The sequence below is a fragment of the Aricia agestis genome, chromosome 11 (genome assembly GCF_905147365.1).
Source record: "Aricia agestis chromosome 11, ilAriAges1.1, whole genome shotgun sequence".
NCBI lineage: Eukaryota > Metazoa > Arthropoda > Insecta > Lepidoptera > Lycaenidae > Aricia > Aricia agestis.
The window spans coordinates 13,935,875-13,962,153 of NC_056416.1; the positions used below are offsets into that span (position 1 = coordinate 13,935,875).

A 26,279-nucleotide genomic window follows, 5' to 3' on the forward strand; every position below is an offset into this window, starting at 1 on the left:
TTGACGTCCAGTCGGCACGTGCCGCACGTTGACAATTTAATCTCATAGAATTCATGTTCAATCATGCTTGTGTAAGTGTATACGTACACATATTTTTACACACAGATGAAAACCAATTTCGGTTACGTATGACAGCTCGAGATTGTTGCTCTATTCCGCTAGGTATATTAACTTTATGCATTTAAAGCAATATTATATTAATTTTTTTTCACCACTCACACAACAGAAAATAATGCAAACAAGCGGCAGTTAAACTTAATTGGCAACTCGAAAATCCCGGGACACATTGCTTTATTGATGAAAGTAAAATGTTACTAGTTGAAAAAATAAGTCAAGGAAAGCTGTTTTTAACAACAATTAAAGCTTTATAAAAGACATTTAATATTTATCATGTTATTACTTATTAGCGTAATTAGTAACTTTATTTCTGATTGAATTTAACTGTTAAATTACAATAATTGCTTTGTTAACTAAACAATCTTAACATTTGTCTAATGTGGACAAGCCTTTATCCATTGACGTTTAAGTAGCAAAATTATGTAATCTACAAGGCAACATTTCCATTTGTCTCTTTCAGTCATGCTAAAACGACTATAATGAAAAAGAGATACATGCTAGTTTATTACTTTTATCGAAATCAGTGTTCTCTAAAATCTTATGTCAGGCGATTGATACGAAAAATAACCTCTTGTTATGTGTTTTTGTGGTGTTTTTCAACAAATAAAGACACAGTATTTTATTTAAATCTTCGAGTAAGTGTTTGTTCCTAATTAATAAATTTAATAAAAGAAGTTTTAATATTACACAACCTTATTTGTAATTTCAGGATGGCCACCTAGGAGCTTTGAAATACTGTCCCTTAAAATGTCCTACCTTAGAGTTCATTGCATACTATGCCTGAAACATGGAACTATTGATATTGCCAAGAAGTCCTTCTCGATAAAACTTAACGTAAGTACCTATAAATGCTATGTTTCATACTATTAAATAATCCTTAAAATTTACTAAAGTATGTGATGAAAATTTTCCTGTTTGTTATTCATAAATAACCTAGTATTATTTGGTTTAAAGTTTAAACCATATTAAGCTTCTTATTTTATATTTTTAGAATGTATTTCCAACTCAGAATGTGGCTAAGATTTCCACGTCTCATTACTTAAGCAGTAACGCACTTACAAAACCGCAAATTACAAAAGAGAAAAAAGGCAAAAATGTACCTCAAGATACCAGAGTGTGGAAGGAGACTCCAATACATGATGTTAAAAATAATTTAGTCCACTACAGTATGATGCTCTCCAAGTTTAGACTGACTTGTAAGTTACCAAAGTTCATTGTTTTCAAATAAGTACTAATAATTTTATATAGTTTGCTCTTGAACTGTCAATTATTTGTTTCTTTTTCAATTTTGAAATACTATGTGAATATTTTTTATTTCCAATCTGTATAATGTCATTTTACATTTTAATTTCAAAACAAAATATAATCTTCATAAAAATATTTTAATTAACATTTTTACAGAGTAAAATTGTATTTTATTTTCAGCTCTAGTAGTGATGACATCTATGGCGGGCTACGCATTGGCACCGGCGCCTTTTGATCTTACCACTTTTGCCCTATGTGCTGCCGGAACGGGTCTTGTGAGTTCCGCTGCTAATTCCATTAACCAGTACCATGAGGTACCATTTGACGCCCAGATGTCTAGAACTAAAAATCGTGTTCTTGTGAAAGGATTGCTAGAGTAAGTTAATAATTATTATATTCTAGAATTTTTCTACTATATTATATTCCACAATCCATAGCCCTAAATCTGATTAAACTTAAAACTGTTAAAGCAAGCAAACCTGTTTTAAGTTACAAGTGGGAAACCTGCTTTAAGTAACAAAGATATGTGGGAGAGCGATGCTTTGGCATGAATAGGTCGGCTCGACTGGAGAAATACCACATTCTCACAGAAAACCGGCGTGAAACAGTTTTTCGCCCAGTGAGTGAGTTTACCGGAGGCCCAATCCCCTACCCTATTCCCTTCCCTACCTTCCCCTATTCCCTTCCCTTCCCATACCTACCCTCCCCTATTACCCTATTCCCTCTTAAAAGGCCGGCAACGCACCTGCAGCTCTTCTGATGCTGCGAGTGTCCATGGGCGACGAAAGTTGCTTTCCATCAGGTGATTCGTTTTCTCGTTTTCCCCCTTATTTCATAAAAAACAAAGTAATTTCCTTTCCCTTATAATTAATCAATCATTGTTGTTTTAATGTCATTTTTATTTCTGTTCCAAACATTTGTATAATATTTATTTACTATCGCATTTTCCACCATACAATGTTTTATTTCAGACCCGTACATGCTATAGGGTTCGCAGCGGCAACAAGTGCGACAGGGCTCAGTCTGTTGTATTTTGGAGTGAACCCGCTCACTGCGGCACTGGGAGCTGGCAACCTAGTGCTCTATACCTCTATATACACTCCAATGAAGAGAATGTCCATTCTAAACACATGGTTGGGATCTGTAGGTAAGTTATGTTACAGAATCTAAGGATCAACTCACTCTGGGGCAAAGTCGAAGCGCCGCGAAAAACGTGACGCGTCTCTTCGTTTCTGCCCCAGTGGCCAGTGTGAGTTGAGACTTGAGCCGTATACAATAACTTAAGCTATTATCTAAAATAATGTGAACTAGATTAGATTATTACTAGATAGATAATAATTAGATTCTTTAATTCATACAGGTTTCTAAGAATTATTGTTTTTGGAATTTCCTATTTATTTACAGAGTAATCATTCAGCTTTCAACTATATTTTGTTTATTTTTAATTTTGTTGGTTAAGCTGGCTAAAAGCATAGCTAAGTTTATTAGTTAGCTAATTGGTACATAGCTTATTTTCATGTATTCCTTCAGCCCAGTAACAGTCCTAAAAAACTTTATAGTTGGTGCCATCCCACCGCTGATGGGCTGGGCGGGGTGCGCGGGGACGCTAGACGCGGGAGCACTAGTATTGAGTATAATTCTATACTCTTGGCAGTTCCCGCATTTCAACGCTCTGTCGTGGAACCTCAGGCCCGACTACTCCCGCGCCGGCTACCGAATGATGGCTGTTACTGATCCAGGTAAGAGTGAAAAACAGATTGTATGTATAATCAACTTTGGGACAAAAGTTGCCATATTAGTACTGTAATCTTCAAGACAGAACTGTTATATTATGTCGATAAACTGTAGTTGTAGCAGGGGGGTGTCACTCCGCCGTTCCGCCGCCGAGCTACAAGTACATACAGAGACTCCCCGACGTCGGCGTCGGGGCGATTCAATGGTTGCCGCGCACTCACTCGTGGCGCACGGGCGCGCCTCTTACGCAGTGTCATATTTTAATTGGCAAAATTTATCAAAAATAAATACTGCATTGCAGCCGATTGTTGGGACAATGAAAAAAAATAGCAAATTTAAATATCTACTGTCATGGTACCTAAATCTATGACAATAATAATATTATTAAATATACACACAAATCTATACTATCTATACTAATATTATAAAGCGGAAGAGTTTGTTTGTTTGTTTGAACGCGCTAATCTCAGGAATTTCTGGTCTGATTTGAAAAATTCTTTCAGTGTTAGATAGCCCATATATCGAGGAAGGCTATAAGGCTATATTTTATCACGTTAAGACTAATAGGAGCGAAGAAATAGAGGAAAATGTGGAAAAATCTATACTAATATTATAAAGCGGAAGAGTTTGTTTGTTTGAACGCGCTAATCTGCGGAACTACCAATCCGATTTGAAAAATTCTTTCAGTGTTAGATAGCCCATTTATCGAGGAAGGCTATAGGCTATATTTTATCACGCTAAGACTAATAGGAGCGAAGAAATAGAGGAAAAAATGGGGGGAAATTATTTGAAAGGGCTTATTTGAACGCGCTAATCTCAGGAACTACTGGTCCGATTTGAAAAATTATTTCAGTGTTAGATAGCCCATTTATCGAAGAAGGCTATAGGCTATATTTTATCACGCTAAGACTAATAGTAGCGAAGAAATAGAGGCAAATGTGGAAAAAACGGGGGAAATTATATGAAATTGCTTATTATCTTAAGAACTACTGGAGCAATTTTTATGTTATTTGGCAAACATGAAGAATAGACCACGTGAAGGCACATAGGCTATTTTTTTGCGGAAAAATGTACGGTTGCGTGAAATTCCCAAATAACGCGGGCGAAGCCGCACGGAACATCTAAATATAATAAAATCGTAGGAAGGTCAATTCTGTACATTGAATATTTTTGTACAATAATACTTGGGACGTGGTCTACTATGCTAACGCGGACGAAGTCGCGGGCAACAGCTAGTGTTTTATAATTATAATAAATATACTTATTTAAAATAGGTGGTAGCTGCATATACATTATACATAATAATATAATCTATACCTAATTACCTACTTACATCAAAAGAAAATCACGTGTCGTGTCTGTGTAAACTGATTTATATGTTCGGTATTAATTTACCTAATACGTCGGTATAACAGTTTCCGTATGTATATACCTTGCGTTGTATTTATACTTATTTGATTTTGACAACCCTATTTTCGGAATATCTGACAAGGTGTGGAATTGGTGTGGAATAAAGTCGACCTTCGCGCGGCGCCAGAGAGCTCAATGTCAGCTGCTCGCGTGCGGTCCGTTTGTTAACAATACTTATGTAGGCACATAAAACGGCGGCATTTGTGAACATCAAAGCAGTAAGACTTCTGTACTTGTACTATTATCTATTCTGTGGTTGTAGGTTGGTATAATTAGTTAAAAATAAAAATGTGATTTCATCCATAAGAGCCGCGCTACACCGGAATGTGGCCGCGATTTCTCAAGCGGCACTATATAAGCGACACTGTATTACAATAATGAAGAAGTTTAAAATCATAATATGACACTGAAAGTGCTCGCCGCGCCGCTGCCATTCCGGTGGGGCGCGGCCCTAATGGCCTATAGCAGCGTTTGGACGCCCCCTTATTTTCAATTGATTGTTGCAAATTGCCATACCAAATTGAATTTGGAAAGCAAATAATAATATGAGAAACTCTATTTGATTTCTAGTTTTGTTGACCCTCTTATTATTATTGTTTTTAAACGTAATTTTGCATGTCGTTGTGATCTGTCGATCCTGGCGACACAGGAGATACAGTGGTGGGAATGTGTGGTGGGCCAAAGCCCGTTAAAAAAAAAATGTTAACATAATATAAATGAATGTTGTGTTGCTTATAAAGGTGTGTGCATCATTATTGAAAAATTTTGTATACTTACTATTGACTGTAATTTTTTAAATGAATATGCTGTTGGTAACCATAATAAATAAATAAATTATTTATTACTGTCTAGATTTCCCAGTGAACTTCATTTCACTTTCCTCCTAACATTTTCTTACCGTACAAACCATCTCTTATACATTATTACATCACAAGACATCTACAAATATTTCAAGATCAAAATTAGCCAAATTGGTTTAGTGAGACTAAAACAATTGAAAGTTTTTATAAATATTAAATACAGAGATATATAGATTGATATTTGATATAACATTTTCATTTCAGCACTATGTCGACGTGTGGCGTTGCGGCATACCGGAATTATAACAGCTACCTGCCTCACCTCTTCCTACCTAGGAGTTACCAATATGTGGTTTGCTGCTGAGTCACTGCCACTTAACTTATATTTCACGTACTTAGGTGGGTATTTTATATCTTACACAATAAAATACACACATACTTATCAAAATAAAATTATAATATTATTTTTTCTTTTTAGCCTGGCAATTCTATAAGAAATCTGACAGCGGCAGTTCAAGGAAACTGTTTAGGTTTTCACTGATACATTTGCCTGCACTCATGCTTCTGATGCTTATCAACAAACAGTACTGGAGTAGCGGAGAGACGATTGAGCAAAATGACTCACAGAAGACTGTGGACAAGACGCCAGAGTCCAAGAGAATTACAGTATTACCACGGGGGCCTTTCGTAGCCGCACAGGACTTGGAACAAAATACTACCATGAAATAGACAATTTACTGTTAAATAGCTTATCTGTAAATAATGTATAAACTTTTGTGATTATATTTTATAGATTTCAATACGAATTGCGATCGAGATTCGTTACTGTTAAGTAAATTATTTTTATTTGTTAATGCAATGTTCCTTTAGACTGGAAATAAAAGCGTCAAATAGAAATCTTATATTTATTTTGTGTTGGTATAAATTAAAATTACAGATGGAATATTAAATCTACAAACATAACGACATTCTGACAATTCTTATAACAATGGGAATCTTCCATAATTGGGCTTAAATCAACAAAGTCCAATTATTGTAACTTTTATACATTCAAGAGACATGCGCCGGGGTACTTGATTTCCTTAAACACTTCATTTCCTGTAACGAAAAACACAGATTTTAGAACATCTATATATATAAAACTCAAAGGTGACTGACTGATTGACAGTGATCTATCAACGCACAGCCCAAACTACTGGACGGATCGGGCTGAAATTTGGCATGCAGGTAGATCTTATGACGTAGGCATCCGCTAAGAAAGAATTTTGATAAATTCCAACCCCAAGGGGTTCAAATAGGGGATGAAAGTTTGTATATAATAATACTTCTTAACGCGAGCGAAGCCGCGGGCAAAAGCTCGTTAATTAATAAATATAATATTGTAATAAGATATATAATATCAAAAGCTGCTATAGTCAACCCATAGAGAAAAATAAACATACATCGAGAAAACTTTTTAGACCTCCTTTTTATCGGAAATATAATAATAAATTATTTAAAATATCCCTATATCCATTGCACCTATGTTATAATCTATTGCAAAAAGGCAAAGATACGGAAAAGATAAAAGTATAACACTCACTTGGATTTCTTAGAGCTGCGCTCATGTTCGCGACTGTCGTCCCGCGAGCGCTTATGAGATTTATCGTTGGAGGACTTCTTGTGGTCGCCGTTGGACTTGCTGTGCTTGTCGCGGTCGTTGTGGGACGACTTGCGGTCGTTGTGGGACGACTTGCGGTCACCGTGGGACGACTTGCGGTCGCCGTGGGACGATTTGTTGTCGCGGCTGTGCGACGACTTGTGCTTGTCGCGATTTTTCGAAGGACTGGAAGAGTAAAAAAACGTCATTTTCCTTACATCGTTCAGATTCTTTTACACACTGAAATTTCAGACTTACGAGAACGAAAGTTATATAGCACTGAAATAATAACTTAAGAGCGTGCTGTCAAATTTTGCTGTGTTTTCTAATAAGTAATAAGTATTACGATCCCGGAAGACGATTGACATAAATGAAATTGAGATTTATTTAATCATTGTATATTTATCTGATATTTAGCTAACCGAAAACACGATTCACTTATTTTGACTCGTTAGTTTTATTTTTCGAAATTATGAATCTTTCTGGGCTTTTTAACAAATATCTGTTACACTTTATTGAGTTACTATCATTAAATAACTTGCACTACTACAATCACATACTTTATAAAATAATAGCTAAAGGAAATATTAGTATTTTATTTAATTATTAAGTAATGATCAAAAACATTTTTTGGACTTACGACCTTTACTTTCGTGCTTTAATGCGGGAACCGTTGTTACGCGATATTGTTCACTATTAGCTGCAGCGTAAAGCACTTTGCCCGGGGACACGATTCGTGGAATCATTGTATCACGATTGGATGATAGCGGTGTGTGTAGGCGGGCCTATGACAGTAGGCTCTTAAAATACGTTAGTAGAGTTCTGATTTAAGTGCTCTTGCTTTTCACGCGAGATCCTTTCGGCTGCCCGGATTACAGTGTGCACCGGTTAAAACGGGATCTGAATAAGCTAAGCTCGACACAAGACTAGACTGTCTACTGTATATTAAAAATAACTATACACGACAATTATTTAGGTAATAAGTTTGTAAGTAACTTTCTACCGCATTGGGAAAAACATATAATGGTAGAAATAAGTATGGAGAATAAATATAGCTGCTTATTATATTTTACCTGCTGCTGCTATTATGCTTGGATGGGCTCTTGTGGCTGGAGCTCTTGTGCTTCCTGTTGTCGTGGAAGTCGCGGTGTCCGGTCTTCCGTTTCCGCTCGTAGTCGTCGCCGCCCATCGCGCGCATCTTGTCCGACCAATAAACAAAGCTGATTAGTATTTACCTGCTGCTGCTATTATGCTTGGACGGGCTCTTGTGGCTGGAGCTCTTGTGCGAGGAGCTCTTGTGCTTCTTGTTGTCGTGGAAGTCGCGGTGTCCGGCCTTCCGTTTCCGCTCGTAGTCGTCGCCGCCCATCGCGCGCTCCTTGTCCTCCTCCGCCGCCTCCCGCTCGAGGTCCGACCAGTCCTTGCCGGACTCCTCGTCGTCCTCGTCTGTTGGTTTATTACGAATGTTGTTTACTATTAATTTTCGCACTGACATGAACGGATTTTTTATTAGGCATGCATATTGCGAAGAGTTTAAATGCAATAAAATTATATTTGTTGAATACAGATACACAATTATTGAAACAAGTCAATTATGGGTCACTATTTCTTTTCATTTCGTAACTAGCGGCCATACTCGGAGACATTAAAATTTTAACTAACTTTAAGCGGGCCCTTAGACAATCAATTTAATTGCCCAATATTACGTACTGTGCAATATTATTCAAGCCGCGCCTTTCAATCTTATTGTACAACAAATCGTACAATAAAATATTGTAGGTTAATAGGAGCTGCCTAATGCATAGTGATTGATAATAATAATATCTAGATTTTAGAACTTATGTCAAAACCTTCATTAAATTACAGTTAGGAAATCATCTAATCTTTCTGAATGCGACTGTGAAGTATTTTTCTATGTAGACAAAATGCATTAACGAATTCTAGAGAGTGTATAAGATGATGACCTTCGCTGTCGCCGTCCGAGGCGTCGGAGGCTTCGGAGTCGTACTCGGAGTCGTCCTCAGATTCCTCCTCGGACTCGGCGTCCGTCGGCTCGTATGCGTCATCCTCCTCCTCAGAATCTTCCTCCTGATACAAACAAAGAATGAATGAATGAAAATATATATATATTTTATTGTGCACAATCACAGTTACAATAACAACACACATAAAAATTAGAAACATAAAATGACGCTTTCGTCATTCCGACACTGCCGACAGAGCCACACATCTGCAAGGCTCGAACTAGTGTCAGGCATCATAAATACTAGGGAGACTAGTAGGTGGACATTCAGAAAGTTTATATTTAAATTATCATAAAAAATATTATATGCAAGCTTATAACTTTGAAGAATACGTAAGAAAATAGTTACCTGCTGCTCGTTTTCAGCATCAGACTCGGGATCCAAGAAGGACCAGCCTCCATTGTCGAAGAATCCCTCAATATCGTCTGTGATGGTTTTCATGACTTTGGTCCAGTTCAAAGACTGTATACCCTCCGAGTAGCGGATATCGCAAGAACTGGAACGTAATAAATACATATTGATATACAAAATAATAAGATACATACAATATAATTTAGTTGCACTAAAGACTTCTCAACAATATTTATAATATTTGAGCATTTTCTTGAAAACACAGCTGAGGTGCGAGATATTCTCGACCATAAAATACAAATTCACAGAAAATGTCTGTTAAAAGTGAAAAACGTTTTCTGCGCAGGTAACTAAAGTTATCAATTTACATTAGGATTTAACACAAAAGACAATATATTATATAAGCTTACTTGAGCCATTCTTTCACATGGTCAAGCATGTTCATCGGTACAGCGTTGACCATAGCCACCTTCTTTGCATAATCCTTAAACACAAACACCATATCGAAGTTCTTTAGGTGGAACTGAACTCGCTCAAAGTGTACCAGCTCTACATCTTCTAGTGCGATGACAAATGGAGGCCATTCGGTGAGGTTGACTAGTGCTCCAGACGTTGGCTGCAGTAGAACTGTGCTGCGGTATGGTGCACCAGGGAAACCTAACTCCCTGTAATCCAATTAAAGCCGTAATTAATGACTAAGATATTTTTATAGTAAAAACATGACTTAACGGGAGCCCTAGATTTTTTTTTATTACTATCAAGCTAATTTTTTGTGAGTAGCTACATTTTGATAAGAAGAACAACATTTTTATTTGCGAAATATCTTGAAAGTGGTAGCTAACAGAGATAGAAAGGATTTCATACTTTGAATTGACGGTCCTAAAAATATATGAACTGTTTTATTAGTAGGACAATGTTACTCTTAAATTATATAACTAATAACCTTTAGGCGGTTGCTGTGACTGCATATTTGACAGCAACTGTATTAATATTTCTGTGGACTCCTCCCCACTTTGACGTCATGTTTTCTGACTCTAAGAACTTTTAGGGCCAACGCTAAAACTCGCGCGGGCGCACGCTCGCGTGTGTATAAATGAAAAATAGTATGGGCAGCGTCGTCGCCCGCGTCCGCGCTCCGTCGCACGCGCCTGCGCTGCCCATACTATTTTTCATTTATACACACGCGAGCGTGCGCCCGCGCGAGTTTTAGAGTTGGCCCTTAAGAAGTTATGAAAACTTGTAGAAGAAAATTTATTTAAGAAGTTATGTGAAAATTACTGTAAATTACCGGAAGGGCGTGTCGAACTCGACCTCTTGTTTGGTGCTATTCTCGACTCGCTCACAGAAGCTCTTGAAGGCCTGCTTAAGTTTATGTCGGAGCTCCCTCTCACTCTGTTCAGCGGCCAGATCGTCTCTGTCATGCATGTGCTGGTGTTTGCCCAAGTCCGTGGTGATCTCACCCACTTCCGTGTAGAATTGGACGTCCACGTGTTTCTTTTTACCTAGAGTATAAAAACAATGTAAATATAAAGTTACTGGTTTTTCCTAGAATAAATAATTTATTACTTCGACATAAAGGAGTTGAATATGTCACGCACAATTGAGATTGCTTAGTGAAACTATATCTGATCTACCAATAGTATGTAGATCAGATATAGTAGCTATTCGCGCGACAACTACCCTGCTCTTCTTTTTCCAAGGTAATTTCTCGCCCTAATAAAAAGAACTAGAATAGAATTATACTGCACCTACCCCTCCAGTTTTTCCAAGCAACCTTAAAGTTATAGTGGCCTACAATAATCAATAGTATAAAATACTCACCAAACATTATTGCATGTTTCAAATGGAAATGTAGTAGAATAATCATTTCTCCGTCGCACGGTTGGAAGAATGCATTCTTGATGTTGTTATACAGTATGTCCACTTTATCCCCTCTGACTGATGTAAACCTGAACCCGTTAGAATGTGCTTCCAGGGAGCCGCTCATTCTCTTTGTAACTATATTGGGTCTAATGTATAAATCTTTCAGCTTCGGATTGCCTTTACTTTGTGACAGTATTAGTGTGTCTTGCTTAACTAAATCCTCTTTCTCTCTTTCTTCTGCTTCTCTCGTCTTGAATTTCTTTTGAACTTCTTTGATGAGTCTGAAGCCTGTGTTGAGATTTGCTGATGGGGGAGATATTTCACCGGGTTCCTTTGTGTTTGTGCTTCTGTAGGTACTGCAGAGACAAGTAAAAATAATAAAAATATATTTAACTTAAAATCGTAGCCAAATTTTAATTAAATAAGTTGCAGTAAATGTGTATTTAGTGACAGGTTACACAGAAGAATTTCTTATTGTTTAATTCAAAAGAAATCCAGGTGTAACACCCATAAACCCAACTCGAAAACAACCCAAAGCTCGAAACATTGTAAATGTTTTACTACAACAAAATGCATCTAATGTTTAATCATTAACTTACACTTCTTTAACAAATGTGGCATCTGGTTGCTGGTTATTACCACCCTCGTTCTTGCCCATCGTCGCTCCGGGATGGAAGAAGTTTATTCTCAGGTAAGTATAATCACCCTCAACTGACTGAGAGATGTTCTTTATCGTCGAAATATGGAATGGTACGGGCACACCGAATATAGGCAGGATAACTGTTTCGTATTTGCGATCTGAAAGTACGAAAAATAAATTACTTATGGAATGGTACGGGCACACCGAATATAGGCAGGATAACTGTTTCGTATTTGCGATCTGAAAGTACGAAAAATAAATTACTTGACTTGTAACTAAAGCTTAGTAGGATTACAGAACCAACCATTCAACTCGTGGCAAGGTGTAGTTAATAAGTATACAATTTATATATTAAATTTGAGGGTATATAACATAAAAGGATAATTTTCTCGAAATGACGGACGATAGACAAATTCATATGCAAACAAAGTTGCTAGCAACATATTTTGTAATGCGTATATTTATACACGAAACCAATAATACCAATAAAACAGGTACGAAATAAGTAACTCACCAACATACAATTTCAACTCCTTGACTTCATTCTCTCTAGGCATTTGACTGACACTCTTGTAGGATACGGTATTCTTCCTCACTTTCTCACTGTCCTTATTACTAGACTGTTTCGCCAATCGCTCTTTAGCCTTCTCATTGAGAGCTATAGCCAGCTCCTTTTGATGTTCCTTACGTTTTTCTTCTGAAGAATGTTCCGTACGGAGTTTGGATTCTATTACTGCCGTTCTTTTGCCTCTGCCTGTGGTTGATTAGATAAGAACAAAATATAAGTAACATAATTCTTTATTATTTGAAATGTTGCTATATTTTATATGCGATCAAATTAATTAAATAATAAAATTCTGCAATATTGCATGCTTCAAATTTAGGAATATTTTAACTCACCTCCATTTTCTACTCGTCCCCAAGGTCATGTAAGTAAAACAAAATATATGTTAAGTACATGAAAAGTCACAATGTTAAAAGAATACACAATCACACATGAAAGAAATCTATCGGAATCATAAAGTTAATATACCTAGCGGAATAGAGAAACAAAGGCCTGAGCAAGAGAGATGTCACTATCAGTAACACTGCATGGTAAAAAGAGACGTGTGATACATGACAGCAGCACTCTTTTTTTGACGTCCAGTCGGCACGTGTCGCACGTTGACAATTTGATCTCATAGACTTCATGTTCAATCATGCTTATGTAAGTGTATACGTACACATATTTTTCACACAGATGAAAACCAATTTCGGTTACGTTTGACAGCTCGAGATTATAGCTCTATTCCGCTAGGTATATTAACTTTATGATCGGAATAGAATTGTTATGTGTAGTTACTTTCGTGCTTAATAAAACTTTACTGAAATACTTTATAATACCTCTAAAATCCAATTTTCCAATTTCGTAACTCACTACAAAACAATTCTATTTCGAATCCCTTTTTTATTTTCTATTTAAAATACTTATTGTTATTATTGTATGTTTGAATTCAATTTTCATTCCAACTTTTTGATAGATCTTTATCTCACTGACGAGTTTAGGGTAGGGCGATTGCGCAGAGAATATCAGAAACGCGGCCTGTCACCACCCATTTGCCCCGCCCCCAAATCGCCAAGTAAGGCAAGGCAAGGCAAATTTTTTATTGCCTTATATTTTTTAAGAGGGAAGTCGGATGCAGTAGAATTTAAACGAAGAAACTATTGCCATCGCACTTCACCCTGAGCCGGCACGTGTATTGTGATAGAGACAGATACAGTAAATCTAGGTAGCTTAGTCCTCTGATTCCTCTTTCAAAATAGAACCTCTCTAATTATTATTTTTATAAATATCTTCAGGGAGAGTGAGTATATGCCTCTACGTTATTATTTTATCTTAAAGATCTTTCGAATTAGTTTTATGGTCGGTGGATTGACGGGGTATGGGGCATTAATTTTTTGCGATTTTTGAAGGGTCATATTTTTTATTTATTAGTAAATTTAGAAAAAAATCGAACGTAGAGGCATAGCTTTCACAGATCCCTCAGAGGGAGTAAATTGGGGAACACGTGTGTGTGGAAAAACAGTGTAATTACTGTTTCCTCTTTAATAGTTGGAGCTTATTTAGGAATAAATATGTTTTTAAAACTTAATAAGTTTAATACACACTGTTTGAAGTTATTCCTTGCATATTAATTCATCAAGCCCCATTCGCTCACCGGTGAACGAGACTCAATAGAATATCTATTGTGTCTCGTTTATCAACGGGTTAATAGAATATTTTGGTAAAAATAAGTGCAAATTATTAATGGAAGTATATAATTACAGCAATTATTATTATAGGATTAAAATGCAATGATAAAATGTGTATTGTGTAGGAGTAATTAAACATTATTTAAATAATTATTATTATTTTAACATGAAAAATCGAAATTATCCCTTAAGCAGATCAAGAAGAAAGATAACTGATAAGTGTTACTTTTCAATTGTTACATACAGTCATTGTAATTTGTAAGCAGCTAAATTTCATATCACTCTCCCAACATATTTCAAATGCAATTCCAGACAGCTTACTACCCAATTTCAATATAAGGGGGGTTAACATTATCATTTATATTGGATCATTTCTAAGATCATATATAGGATCCAATATTCATATCTGCATATTACATTATCATATTTCATTGATCCTATGTTACGTCATATGTGGTTTCAATAGCCAATGCAGAGCGCTGACGCTGACAGGTATTGACGTCAGGGTTACTAGATCTCAGAGAATTCGATTTGTCAAAAGACATCGTCATTTTTAATATGGCTTGTTTTTTGTTATTTCAGTAAGATTATCCAAGTATATAATTAGAAAAATAATGACATTACATTATTTGAAACATATTAACGAACAAGAAATTAAAAACTCTTTTTTATATAAAATATAAAATAACTGGCAACACCTATTTCTATGACCATATTGGATCCAATCTCTCAGCAAATGTCAAAAATCTATGATCAAGGAAGATATGAATCATGTCTATATTACATTATCCAATATCATTGACTCAATGATCTCGGATCCAATATATATGATAATCTAATATCCCCCTTACATATTAGAATGAATATTATAAAGTTGATTTTAACCTTTGTGTGTTAACCCTTTAGGCTTTAGCCAAACTGCGATTCACGATTCTCGTTCGACACCGATTCGGAAACTTTACCGTGCGGTCGTTGGTCTAGCGCGGCGAGCTTTGAACGCGATGAAGTTTCCAAATCCGAGTCGAATTACGCATTGTGAATCAGGGCCCTGGAGGGATTAAAAAAAAGCTTACCAAGTATTTCAGTCTTGTTTTCCTTTTCTTCTTCTTCCTCCTCATCATCGTCTTTCAAGAAGATACCAATGTTTTTGATTTTCTTTTTAGATTGCGTCAACAGAGACGCGGGTTGCTCATCGTTCACAAGTACTGTATCACCAATAAACAATGCATATGTCTGAAATAAAATAAAATTAAAAAAAATATATATTTAATCTACAAAAAAGTAAGAGACAGGTTATTTGGTAATTTCAATTGTGTTATGTGTGAAATTTTGCAGTATGTAAACTAATGCTTTTGCAATACTTACTTTTCCTTCTTTTTCCGTTGCTGCACTGTTGGTTAAGTTGGCCAAGCCAATGTTGATATTAAACACCATGCCTTTCTTAGCCACAATAGATGTTTTTGGGCCAATCACTATAGAACTTTCTCGGAACTCAATACCCATAGCAAATCTAAAATAAAAGAAAATATAATGATATAAATACACATATTGCTATTTATTTGTTAAATATATTTACAACTTCAACACTATATATATATATATAGTGTTGAAGTTGTAAATATATTTTTTCTCGTTATATATATATATATATATATATATATATATATATATATATATATATATATATATATATATATATATATATATATATATAAATAAATAAATAAAAATTTTTTTATTTCTGAATAAATTTGAATCAAATATTTTCAGAATGTTGAACTACGTGTTGCCTACCACCGGTTCGGGAACTAACCCGGCGAGAAGAACCGGCGTAAGAAACTCGCACGGGGCCACTTTTTAGTAAAAAAGTGGAAAATTTGTCTTTTAAAAAAATAAAATTTACAATGTAAATAACTTAATCTATACAATATGAATACACAATTGTAAGTCACATATAATAAATGTAGAAGCAGCCTTGCAAGCAGCCATCCTACTCCCAAGATGTGCTATCGTTTAGGAAATCTTTGACCGTATAGTAGGCTTTGGCACACAAACGTTCTTTAATTACTTTTTTAAATTTATTAATTGATAGATTTTGAACGTTTTCCGGGATTTTATTGTAAAGGCGTATACATTGACCTTTAAAAGATTTACTTATTTTGCTAAGTCTGATCACTGGTATTTCCAGCTTGTGCCTATTTCTAGTGTTTCTACCGTGACTATCACTTTTAGTTTTAAATTTAGTTAAATTCTTTCTAACATACAATACATTATCCAAAATGTATTGAGAAGCAACAGTTAGAATACCAATTTCTTTAAACTTTTCTCTCAGAGATTCAAAAGCTGACATTTTATAAATTGAGCGTATAGCTCGCTTCTGCAGCACAAAAATTGTATTGATGTCGGCAGCGTTTCCCCATAAAAGGATACCATAAGACATTCTGCTGTGAAAATAACTAAAATAAACTAGTCTTGCCGTGTCTTCATCAGAAATTTCCCCAATTTTTCTGACTGCATATGCTGCAGAACTGAGCTTACCTGCAAGATTAGCAATATGAGGACCCCACTGTAATTTACTATCTAATGTAATGCCTAAGAATATAGTGGAGTCCACCAAATTCATTTTCTCATCATTTAATAGTAAATTGGTTTGAACTTGCCTAACATTGGGCAAAGTAAATTTTAAACATTTGGTTTTCTTAAAGTTTAAAAGTAAGTTATTAACATTAAACCAATGTACTATTTTTGAGAGAGCACTATTTACCTCGTCGTAATTTGACTGCCGTCGCTTCACTTTAAAAATAAGTGAAGTGTCATCAGCAAAAAGTACTATCTCATTATCCTTAACTAGATAAGGTAAGTCATTAATGTAAATGAGAAAAAGAAATGGTCCTAAAATGGATCCCTGTGGTACACCTAATTCTATTTTGGTCCCATTGGATCTTTTACTATTAACTTCAACCCTTTGAGTCCTATTTTTGAGGTAAGAAGTCAAAAGGCTGAGTGCTGAGTCCCTTATGCCATAGTGGTGCAATTTTTTGACTAAAGTAGCATGCTCGACACAGTCAAATGCCTTAGAGAGGTCACAAAAAATACCTAAGGCATCCTGTGACTCCTCCCAAGCTTCAAATATGCTACAAAGAAGACCTATACCAGCATCCGTTGTGGAACGACCCTTAGTAAAACCGTATTGGTTATTGTGTAATAAATTATTTAAATTAAAATGTAACAGTAATTGCTGTAAAATTATTTTTTCAAATATTTTACTAAGAGTCGGTAAAATCGAAATAGGCCGGTAATTAGTCGGATCTGATTTAATTCCCGCTTTAAATAAAGGTACGACCTTACTGTGCTTCATTAAGTCAGGAAAAACACCACTCTTAATGCAGTCATTGAAAATTATTGCCAGATGAGGAGCTATGATGTCAATTATCGATTTAATAATTTTTGTAGACATGCCCCAGAGATCAGTAGTATTTTTAATATTCAACAATTTAAAGGTATCAATAATATCTCTAGGGCTAATTTCCCTAAACTTGAAATTGACATCACATTCCTTTACATTGTCTCTGAGTAGCTTTTCAGCAGCTTCTGGTGAGGAATTTAGATTTTTTGTAGTTGAGACCGGAATGTCAGCAAAAAACTTTTCAAAAACCGTCGCAACTTCGAGATTATTTGTAATCTTTTTATTTTCAAAGTATAATTCAAAATCAGTGTTACGACAGGTGACGTTTCCAGTCTCACCAGATATAACCTTCCATGTAGTTTTGATTTTATTTTTAGAATTTTTAATTTTATTTTTGATATATAGAGCCTTAGCAGCTTTACAAACTTTTCTGAAGGTTTTAGAATAATTTTTAACATATGCTTTAAATGATTCACTACTGTTGCTACACCTCTCATCATATAATTCATATAATCTTTGCCTACTTATTTTAATTCCTTTAGTTGCCCATTCAATAAATCTGGTTTTTTTATTATCGTAACTGTTTTAGAAGTAAATACTGTATTAAATTGTGTTCTTATTACCTTAAACAAATTATTAAAAGCTTCATCTGAGCTATTTGATCTACCCAATGACTGAATATTTGAATTTAATTTACTTCTAAATTGCTCAATACGTTTTGTAGTCACAGGAACAAACACAAGATTATCCTTTACGTTATTATCGCAATTGACATTAAATGATGCTAACTGTCCACAGTGATCAGAGCTTAACTTATTAATTATTTCTTTTTTATCGGGAATGAGATTTGTAAATATGTTATCAATACAAGTAGCTGTGGTCTCACAGACTCTTGTAGGTTCATGAAACAAATTGCAAAGGTTATATGATTTAAATAAAGATGTGAATCTAACAGTTGTGGAATTTAAATCCAATAAATTAATATTAAAGTCTCCACATATAATAACCCTTTTGTTAGATGCACATATTTTTGACAGTATTTGTTCCATAGTTTGTTCAAAGGTATCAAATAACCCTGAAGGAGGCCTGTATACACCCACAATAATAAGATGACTTAGCTCTATGCAAGCTACTTCAATTGTTCGTTCAATAGAGAGACTCACAATATCTTTACATTCCTTAAATTTTAAATTATTTCTAATTAATATTAAAGAGCCGCCTCTAATGGCATTTTCTCTACTGAACGAACTAGCTATCTGGTGGTTATTGAAATTGAAAGTGAGTTCATATTGTCTGAACCAGTGTTCAGATATACAAATAATATCAATGTTAAATTCCTTTAAAAATAACTCAATTTCAAGTTCTTTACCTACCATACCTTGTATATTTTGATGCACCAGATTAATCAAATTACATTTATTCTTACTTAATATATTTGAGTCTAACAAATTATTGGTAGGATTTTCAATACTAAATTTATTTCCGCAAGAGATGTCCTCCATTGTCTTATTATCTAATTTAAATAAATATTTGGAACATATTCCAATTCGTTAATATTATGACTAGTATAATTCTGCTCAATAGAAGCAGTAGTCTCTGAAGCCAAACACTTGGCTTGTTTAAAATCTAAAAAGTTAAATAGCACCCTGGCTATTCGTCTTTTATAAAAATTAGATAAGAAGTACTTATCTCTTGTCATGGTGGATAACTTAAAATCTAAATTATTAATGTCTACAACCTGACATTGCTTATGTGAGTCATTTAAAATGATACAATTATTATTTACAGCAGTATACATTAGGCTGTTCAGTTGATACCTAGAATAGTTTTCTTTATTATATCTCTTTGGCAACATTTGTATATAGGGAAAAGTAAACAAGATAACATTATTAATATTTTCAATAATAAATAATTTATCTAGAAATTCGGTCATTTGTTTTTTGTTTAATTTTCCCTTCCTCTATGATATATATATGTATAATTGGAATCTCGGAATCGGCTCCAACGATTTTCATGAAATTTAGTATATAGGGGGTTTCGGGGGCGATAAATCGATCTAGCTAGGAATCATTTCTAGAAAATGTCATTTTCATCGGATACCGAGCAAAGTAAAAATACTCGGTCAAACAGCTAGTATAATGATAAAGCAAATAATTTCTTACCCAAAGGTTTTAGTGAGATTTTCAACGAGATCAGGTTTTTCCTTTTTAGCCAGCTCCAGCCCCGCTTCATATACCGCTGAGAGCTTTGCTCCAGAAACTAGTCTCTTCATGACCTCCTCTTCCAAATTCAGTAAGAAATTATAATTACTTTGTACTTCATCTGTAGGGTTCACTAACAATGTTCTTACGATATTTGAGCAGTAGGATTTGTATCTCGCTCCGAGAGAGCATATGATTGCGCCAAAGTGTAAATGGTTTTTGTCAGACACTGCACTGAATTTCAAACTGTAGTTGCCGCCAGACTGAATTATCGGGGGATAGCACATGTCGACTTGACTTGTATCTACTCCTGTTACATATTTCTTATCTGATATCGCAGCTTCTACGCCCTCCGCTAATTTTGAATGTTTTACTTTCTAAAACACAATACGAAATTAAAATATATTAAAAAAAAATACTAGTTTTAATGTAAAGAACGTTATTTCTTATATACTATTAGTTTACCTTGTCTGAATCTATGATCTCCATGATTTGGTCTTTTAAATACTTTGTGAAAACATCAACTGTGACTAAGCAGGCCTTTTTCACTGTAATAATCTCCGAGTCCTCCTTTGGTGCGATCAACAAAGCGATCGATGAACTGACATCTACATTTTCAAACTTTTCCGATTTCATGGTGTTTTTCCAACTCTCACAGAACTCTCCCGGATAGTTATCTTTAGCAAATACACCCAATGTCTTACCAGACTTAGACTTTTTAATCTCTTGTATAAGTTTATTAAAGTTTTCCTTGTCCTTATCATTCTGAAACAAAAACAATTGTTTTACAATAATTTTCATAAGTAATTAATAAATAAATAACTCTCTACTCGAACTAAACCTTAATTTTTTTACAAAAATATAAATAAAGGATCATAATCAGGATCATAATAGAAAATATGTATATATAAACAATAAACATTGTGTTACTTTATGTCATAATGTAGTGTTAACAAATAAAATTTCTTTTTAATCCTTTGATCGTGGATTCTTGGAAATTCTATTGTTATTCTATTTTTGTCGCGATCACCAGTGATCTTATGGGGCTTGCCGCTTGATAGGCTAAAAAATAACAAGGAACAGAAATATATCAATATTATCTATATTTAATTAATACGCGAGCGAAAAACTTTGGATCCCTTTTGACGAAAAATGTGGAAACATTAGTGATTGAAATTTTACACAGTCATACTTTATCCATACTTCCATACTAATATTATAAATGCGAAAGTGTGTGTGTCTGTCTGTCCATCTATCTATCTGTCTGTTACCTCTTCACGCCCAAAACGCTGGAGCGATTTTGCTGAAATTTGGCATGGAAATACCTTGGAGGAGTCCCGAGAAAGGACATAGGATACTTTTTATCTCGGAAAATGTACGGTTCCCGCGCGATAAACGAATTTTATGAAGGAGTGCATCGAGCTAATATTATTTCAAAATAATATTAGCTTGATGCACTCCTTCACCATATATTATTTATGCTTTTATCATACATTTTTTTTTCAAATAAAACACTACTCACACTACAACACACACACTTGGAGATTTTGATAGACAAGCCTATATACAGGAATTGTACTCTTTTATTTAGGGTTGAAGTCTATTGTGAAATGGAAAAAAAAGATTTAGTTTTTTTTTATTCAATCTTATAATTATACTGTAAGCGTAAAACACACGGCGCCGCCGCGCCGTGGCGAACAACGCCAATGTGTGTAAACACGCTTAGACAATAGGCATGATGACTATTTTTTTTTCTTATCGGTAATTGAAAGACACTTAAAAAATAGAAACATCGTTAAAAGAATGACTCTGATAGCTTAAAAATTCACCAAGATATGACAATTCAAATATCTCATAAAAAAGACCTGCCCAAAACGCTGCATACAAAGTGCTACGAAAGTATGACGTCAGTCTTTCGTAGTTTGTACGCATCGGGAGACAACTTTGTTCGACAGGTATATTAAATATTGCGTTTATGGAAGTGGTTTCATAACAAAAGTTGCTTTTAATTGCATAAGTTATCGAATTGTATACAAATATTAAGAAATTTAATTGAAAAAAAAATTGAATATCCAACTTTGAAGACGCATAACAAAAAAAATACAAATGCTATCAAGCTGAAATTTTGGGAACACTTATTTTTTACCGTAATTTCTTTAGACTGGGTTGCACCAACTAACTTTGACTTTAACCTTAACTATAACCGGAAAAATTGACAGATGTCGTATGAGAATATGGGGTGTTTGGACGCCATATTTTGCTTTTTAGTTTTTGAGACGTTTTTTAACTTTTCGTCAACCACTGGTGGTGGTCTTGTAAACAGTAGGAAGAGAAATAATCAGGACGATAGTGAGCCTTTAGCAAAAAAGGCGACAAATACTACTCTTTCAGTGCCTTCAATTCAGTTGCACTAATTTAACCCGGAGTCGGGAAAGTAATAATAGCTCCCACACCGGTTTCGGTGACGGTGGCCGGTTTCATTGAAACCAGGCCAGCTACGCAGGAGTAATTTTATAGTGCCCAAGTGTGTGCGCAGTACACAAGAGCACTCTCTATTACTTTACTCTCATAACCCAGTGGGACGGAAGACCGACACGACCGGTGAGAGATCAGGCGCAGGACCGACTTTTTACATGCCCATCCGACGCATGGATCATCTTACTTGTCAGACAATCAGGTGATCAGCCTGCATTGTCCTAACCAAACTTGGAAATAACATGTTTCCAACGCGGGAATCGAACCCACGACCTCCGAGTCAAGATCCGCGCTCTATACCACTAGACCACGGAGGCGTTAGAGTTAGAGTCGGGAAAGTATCTCGTACATGGAGGCGTCAGCTCGATTCCCCCGTGTGAGACGATCCTTTGCCGATTCTGCTAGGACTTCTCCTTCTGCAAATGTCAATATATCTAGACAGACTTATAGACTGACAGACAGAATGACAGACTGACAAATTCTCCCACTACAACATCCTATAGGAAGACTGTATATATTCCCCGCCGTCCCATTACTCCTATGGCCCCTGGGTATGACCATGAGGCACATAGAAATTTAATTGAACAACCAGATTTTCAGTCTCCTAATGGGTGTGCGTATCCTTCTCCCAATGACAAGTCCCCTGTTGCCCAGAACGACAATATGCTTGATAATCTTTCTCATTTCTTTATTGATCTTATTTCTAGATTTGGCGACTCCCTACCGAACAAAACTCTTTCCAACCTGACCCACCTCGTTAAACTGTTGCCCAATAATGGCTCTCACTGTAATACAGTGGAACAGCCGGAGCATCAGGAATAAAAAACCGGATATCCCACATATAATTAATTCACATAAACCATCAATTCTTGCCATCCAGGAGACGTGGCTGGTGCCAGGGTCTCGTTTTCAAATCCCAGGTTATGCCTGTTTCCGGGATGACAGGTCTGATGGCAGGGCTGGAGCAGCCATTTTGGTCTCCAGCCATTGTACATATTCTGTATATAACCTCCCTGTACATAGTAGTTGTTTTAATATTGTAGCTGTGTGTGTTTTAGTTACTATTTATATGTCTGTGTATGTCCCACATCCCAACCCCACAATTTTCTCTGAACTTTCCTCAATTTTCTCCTCAGAAATTTGAAACTTATATTTTAATTTTTTATTAGAGGTCGAATTTCGACGATCGAGAAGTCTCTCAATTACAGTTGTCACTTGTCACACTCTTTTAGCAGGACCCTAGATTATCAATTTTATAATTTATTGCCCATTACAGTGCAATATTATTGACGGTTTAGCGTTAATATTGAACATCATGCGTCTTTCAATCTTATTGTAAAATAAAATATTGTTCAATGCAGGGGTTCCCAATCTTTTTCAGCCTGCAGCCCAGTTAACATAAAATATTTTGTCATGGCGCCCTACTCTACCTAGTTATAAGAAAAATATACATCAATAAATACCTTTCATAATTAAAGTTAGGTTAAGCAGGTAAATAGTAATAAACAAATATTTAATCATCCAACTGATTTAAGGTCAATGTGTCGAAGTCCGTTTGGGAGGTAAGTCCGTCTAGCGGCAATAACTTCCATATTTGAACTACTAGTTTCATATGGCTCAGTGGGTAAAACAATATTGCAAAGTTAGTTTGATCTAAGAAACAGACATGTCGCTACTAACTACCTGTTACAAAAAAAACGATCTCATTTTTTTTTTCCATTTTGTACTCGCAATCGGAGTGTAAGTCTCTGCCAAAAAAATTTTAAAAAGTGGGAATACGAAGGAGTTTTTGGAGTTTCTTGGATTACATAAGTAATATAGTGATCCTTTTACTTATTACTGGTGCTCGATTCGTTAATATCGCTTTAATTTCGATATTATCACCTGCAACATGTGTCTAACCTAAAATTGCAATAATTGGGAAGTCCGTCTAGTTTTCATAAGGAAAGGCCGTCATATGCCAGTCTTGCCTCGAATCAGATATTGTCAACCTTTTCAAATATACATGTCTTTATTGTTAATTTGCATTTAAACTATGGACTACTAAATCATAGCATTGCCTATATAGCATATAAGAGGGGCTGATAAAAATTGCAAAAGTTATAAACTACTAAGTAAAAAAAGAAGGGTTTGGTTTTTTTAATATAAAAACCAAAAATTATTTGAGATAATCAAAATTTGAAAAAAAATCCTTGAAAAGCAGGAATATTCCTTAAAAAATCCTACCTCCCAGACCAACAACCCTTATAATTTTAATTGATCGGTGAAAATAATGGTAAAAACGCGTAACTTTCGTGTGCACTAATCTGCCACGTAAACTAAAAAGTTATTTTAACTAACTAAATATTAATATGAAGGAATAAAAAAAAATAGGTACTAAGTAGACATATCAATAACAATAATCAAATCAAAATTAAGTAGGGGAGTATGTTGATAAATGTCTCATCCCATAAATGATGATGAAGCAAAGCTGTTGATTTTACCGGCACTCATTAATATAATTTTGTTGTAATAAACATTTATGTTTATACTTGTTTATTTTTTCAAAAAATGCACTATAATTTTAATGAAAATGTTTGCAACCACTTAGACTTACGATATGCCGGACTTGCCTTAAAATGATATAAAATTAATTTTCTCTGGAATGCGAACCTTCTTACCGACACCTTAAACAGATATTTGAATGGCCGCTTTGCTGCTTTGCTAGAATCCGCTGCCATGCATTTTACTTCACAAGTTATGGCTATATTGCTGCTAGACAGACTTACCTCAAACTGTAAGGGAAGTCTGTCTACACGCCGAGTTTTTAAAAAATACCACGCAAGTAAAAAAATATGGCAACTAAGATTAGTTTTAGATCATTATATGTCTAATTAATATATAGCCTATAATTTCTGATGACACAAGTTACTTTAAAAAGCGAATCTCAAGTCAATAAATTATGTTAAACTTTAATTTTAGAAAAGTATGCCAGACTTCGACACATTGACCTTACATGATTAATATTATAATTTTATTTTATAATATTTTTGGTTTCGGTTCGGGTAATGATGGAGGATCGACTCACGGCGCCCCTCTTGCCTTTCCACGGTGCACCAGGGCACCGCGGCGCAGTTTGGGAACCCCTGGTTCAATGTTATTATAGGTTTACGGGCTGCCTTACTGCATCAATTTTGACACAATTTGGTATAGAGATATTATGTTTGAGTCCCAGGAAAGGACATACTAACACTACTAACAATTTGCAAACAACATTTAGTACAAAAAAATTATGAACATTTAACACTTACTCTATCTCTTATAAGAAGTTTCACTGGAGGTAAATCACTTTCTTCTTTTCCATTCTCAATTTGTCTCAGAAACTCAATCTTCTTTTTGCTAGCAAGGAAACACATGCTGTGTTCTGTAAGTACTGTAATTGTATCTGGCAACTCATATCCAAATAACCAAGTCTGAAATCACAAGTATTATTAAAGTTTTACTAACATACAAATATTTACAAGACAAGGGTATTTTGTAACAGAATCAGTACTGAACTACTGTCGATTTTAGCGCAAAACACATGTAAAACAAAATAACGAACCTGCAACGCGGTAGATTTACTGTACAACGTATCTTCATCGACACCGACACATGAAACTAAGCAGTCTACTTTAGCTAATGTATCATCAGCTTTGGGATCGGCAGCTGCCGCCTGTGAAAAACGTGATAGTTAAAAATTGTAATCCAAATTCAACTCCGCCGCAATCCTGTTAGAAGTACCTTCCAAGCTGCGTAAAGCCTTTTTATTCGTCGATAAAATGTATCCTTGTCGAGAGATATATTAGACATTGTGCTGTAAATAATTTAAATACTAATTCTGTTCAGATTTTAGCGTGATTTCAACTATAAAAACGAAAAATGTAAGCACGACTTCACGACATTACCATTTACCAATGTTTGCAATTTGACAGCAAACAATAATGGCGGGTAATATCACAGATTACTAGTATATATTTGTCATATTTGTAGAGGTAGTATGGGTTGTGAGTTGTGACCACAGATTACTAGTATATATTTGTAGACTTGGTTGTGACTTGTGGTAGTGATTAAAACGTAGTGATTATATTCTCTTTGGTAGTGATGCTCATCTCGAGTCACTAACT

The 26,279-nt window shown here is 35.1% G+C and overlaps 2 protein-coding genes across 5 annotated transcripts; one reads left to right on the forward strand and one right to left on the reverse strand.

The window, feature by feature from the left end:
- Positions 1 to 640: 640 nt before the first annotated feature.
- Positions 641 to 6,208, forward strand: LOC121731772 (protoheme IX farnesyltransferase, mitochondrial). Its single transcript, XM_042121384.1, has 8 exons — positions 641 to 752; positions 827 to 951; positions 1,109 to 1,313; positions 1,543 to 1,738; positions 2,334 to 2,509; positions 2,922 to 3,101; positions 5,571 to 5,705; positions 5,785 to 6,208. Exons 2-8 carry the CDS (start codon positions 865 to 867, stop codon positions 6,033 to 6,035), a joined length of 1,230 nt encoding a protein of 409 aa, XP_041977318.1. The 5' UTR covers positions 641 to 752; positions 827 to 864; the 3' UTR covers positions 6,036 to 6,208.
- On the reverse strand, positions 6,198 to 26,096 carry LOC121731768 (FACT complex subunit spt16). 4 transcript variants are annotated; one of them, XM_042121369.1, is made up of 19 exons: positions 25,897 to 26,096; positions 25,718 to 25,828; positions 25,425 to 25,586; positions 20,125 to 20,424; positions 19,621 to 20,036; positions 15,418 to 15,562; positions 15,126 to 15,285; positions 12,721 to 12,729; positions 12,335 to 12,574; positions 11,780 to 11,978; positions 11,139 to 11,536; positions 10,606 to 10,819; positions 9,728 to 9,982; positions 9,315 to 9,462; positions 8,907 to 9,030; positions 8,216 to 8,388; positions 8,019 to 8,068; positions 6,889 to 7,131; positions 6,198 to 6,404 (listed from the first exon to the last, which is right to left on the reverse strand). In XM_042121369.1, exons 1-19 carry the CDS (start codon positions 25,963 to 25,965, stop codon positions 6,398 to 6,400), a joined length of 3,423 nt encoding a protein of 1,140 aa, XP_041977303.1. In that variant the 5' UTR covers positions 25,966 to 26,096; the 3' UTR covers positions 6,198 to 6,397. The 4 variants fall into 4 exon arrangements, with proteins under 4 accessions (XP_041977303.1, XP_041977304.1, XP_041977305.1 ...); XM_042121370.1 differs by lacking the exon at positions 12,721 to 12,729; XM_042121371.1 differs by lacking the exon at positions 8,019 to 8,068 and having other exon boundaries at positions 8,181 to 8,388.
- Positions 26,097 to 26,279: the final 183 nt, after the last annotated feature.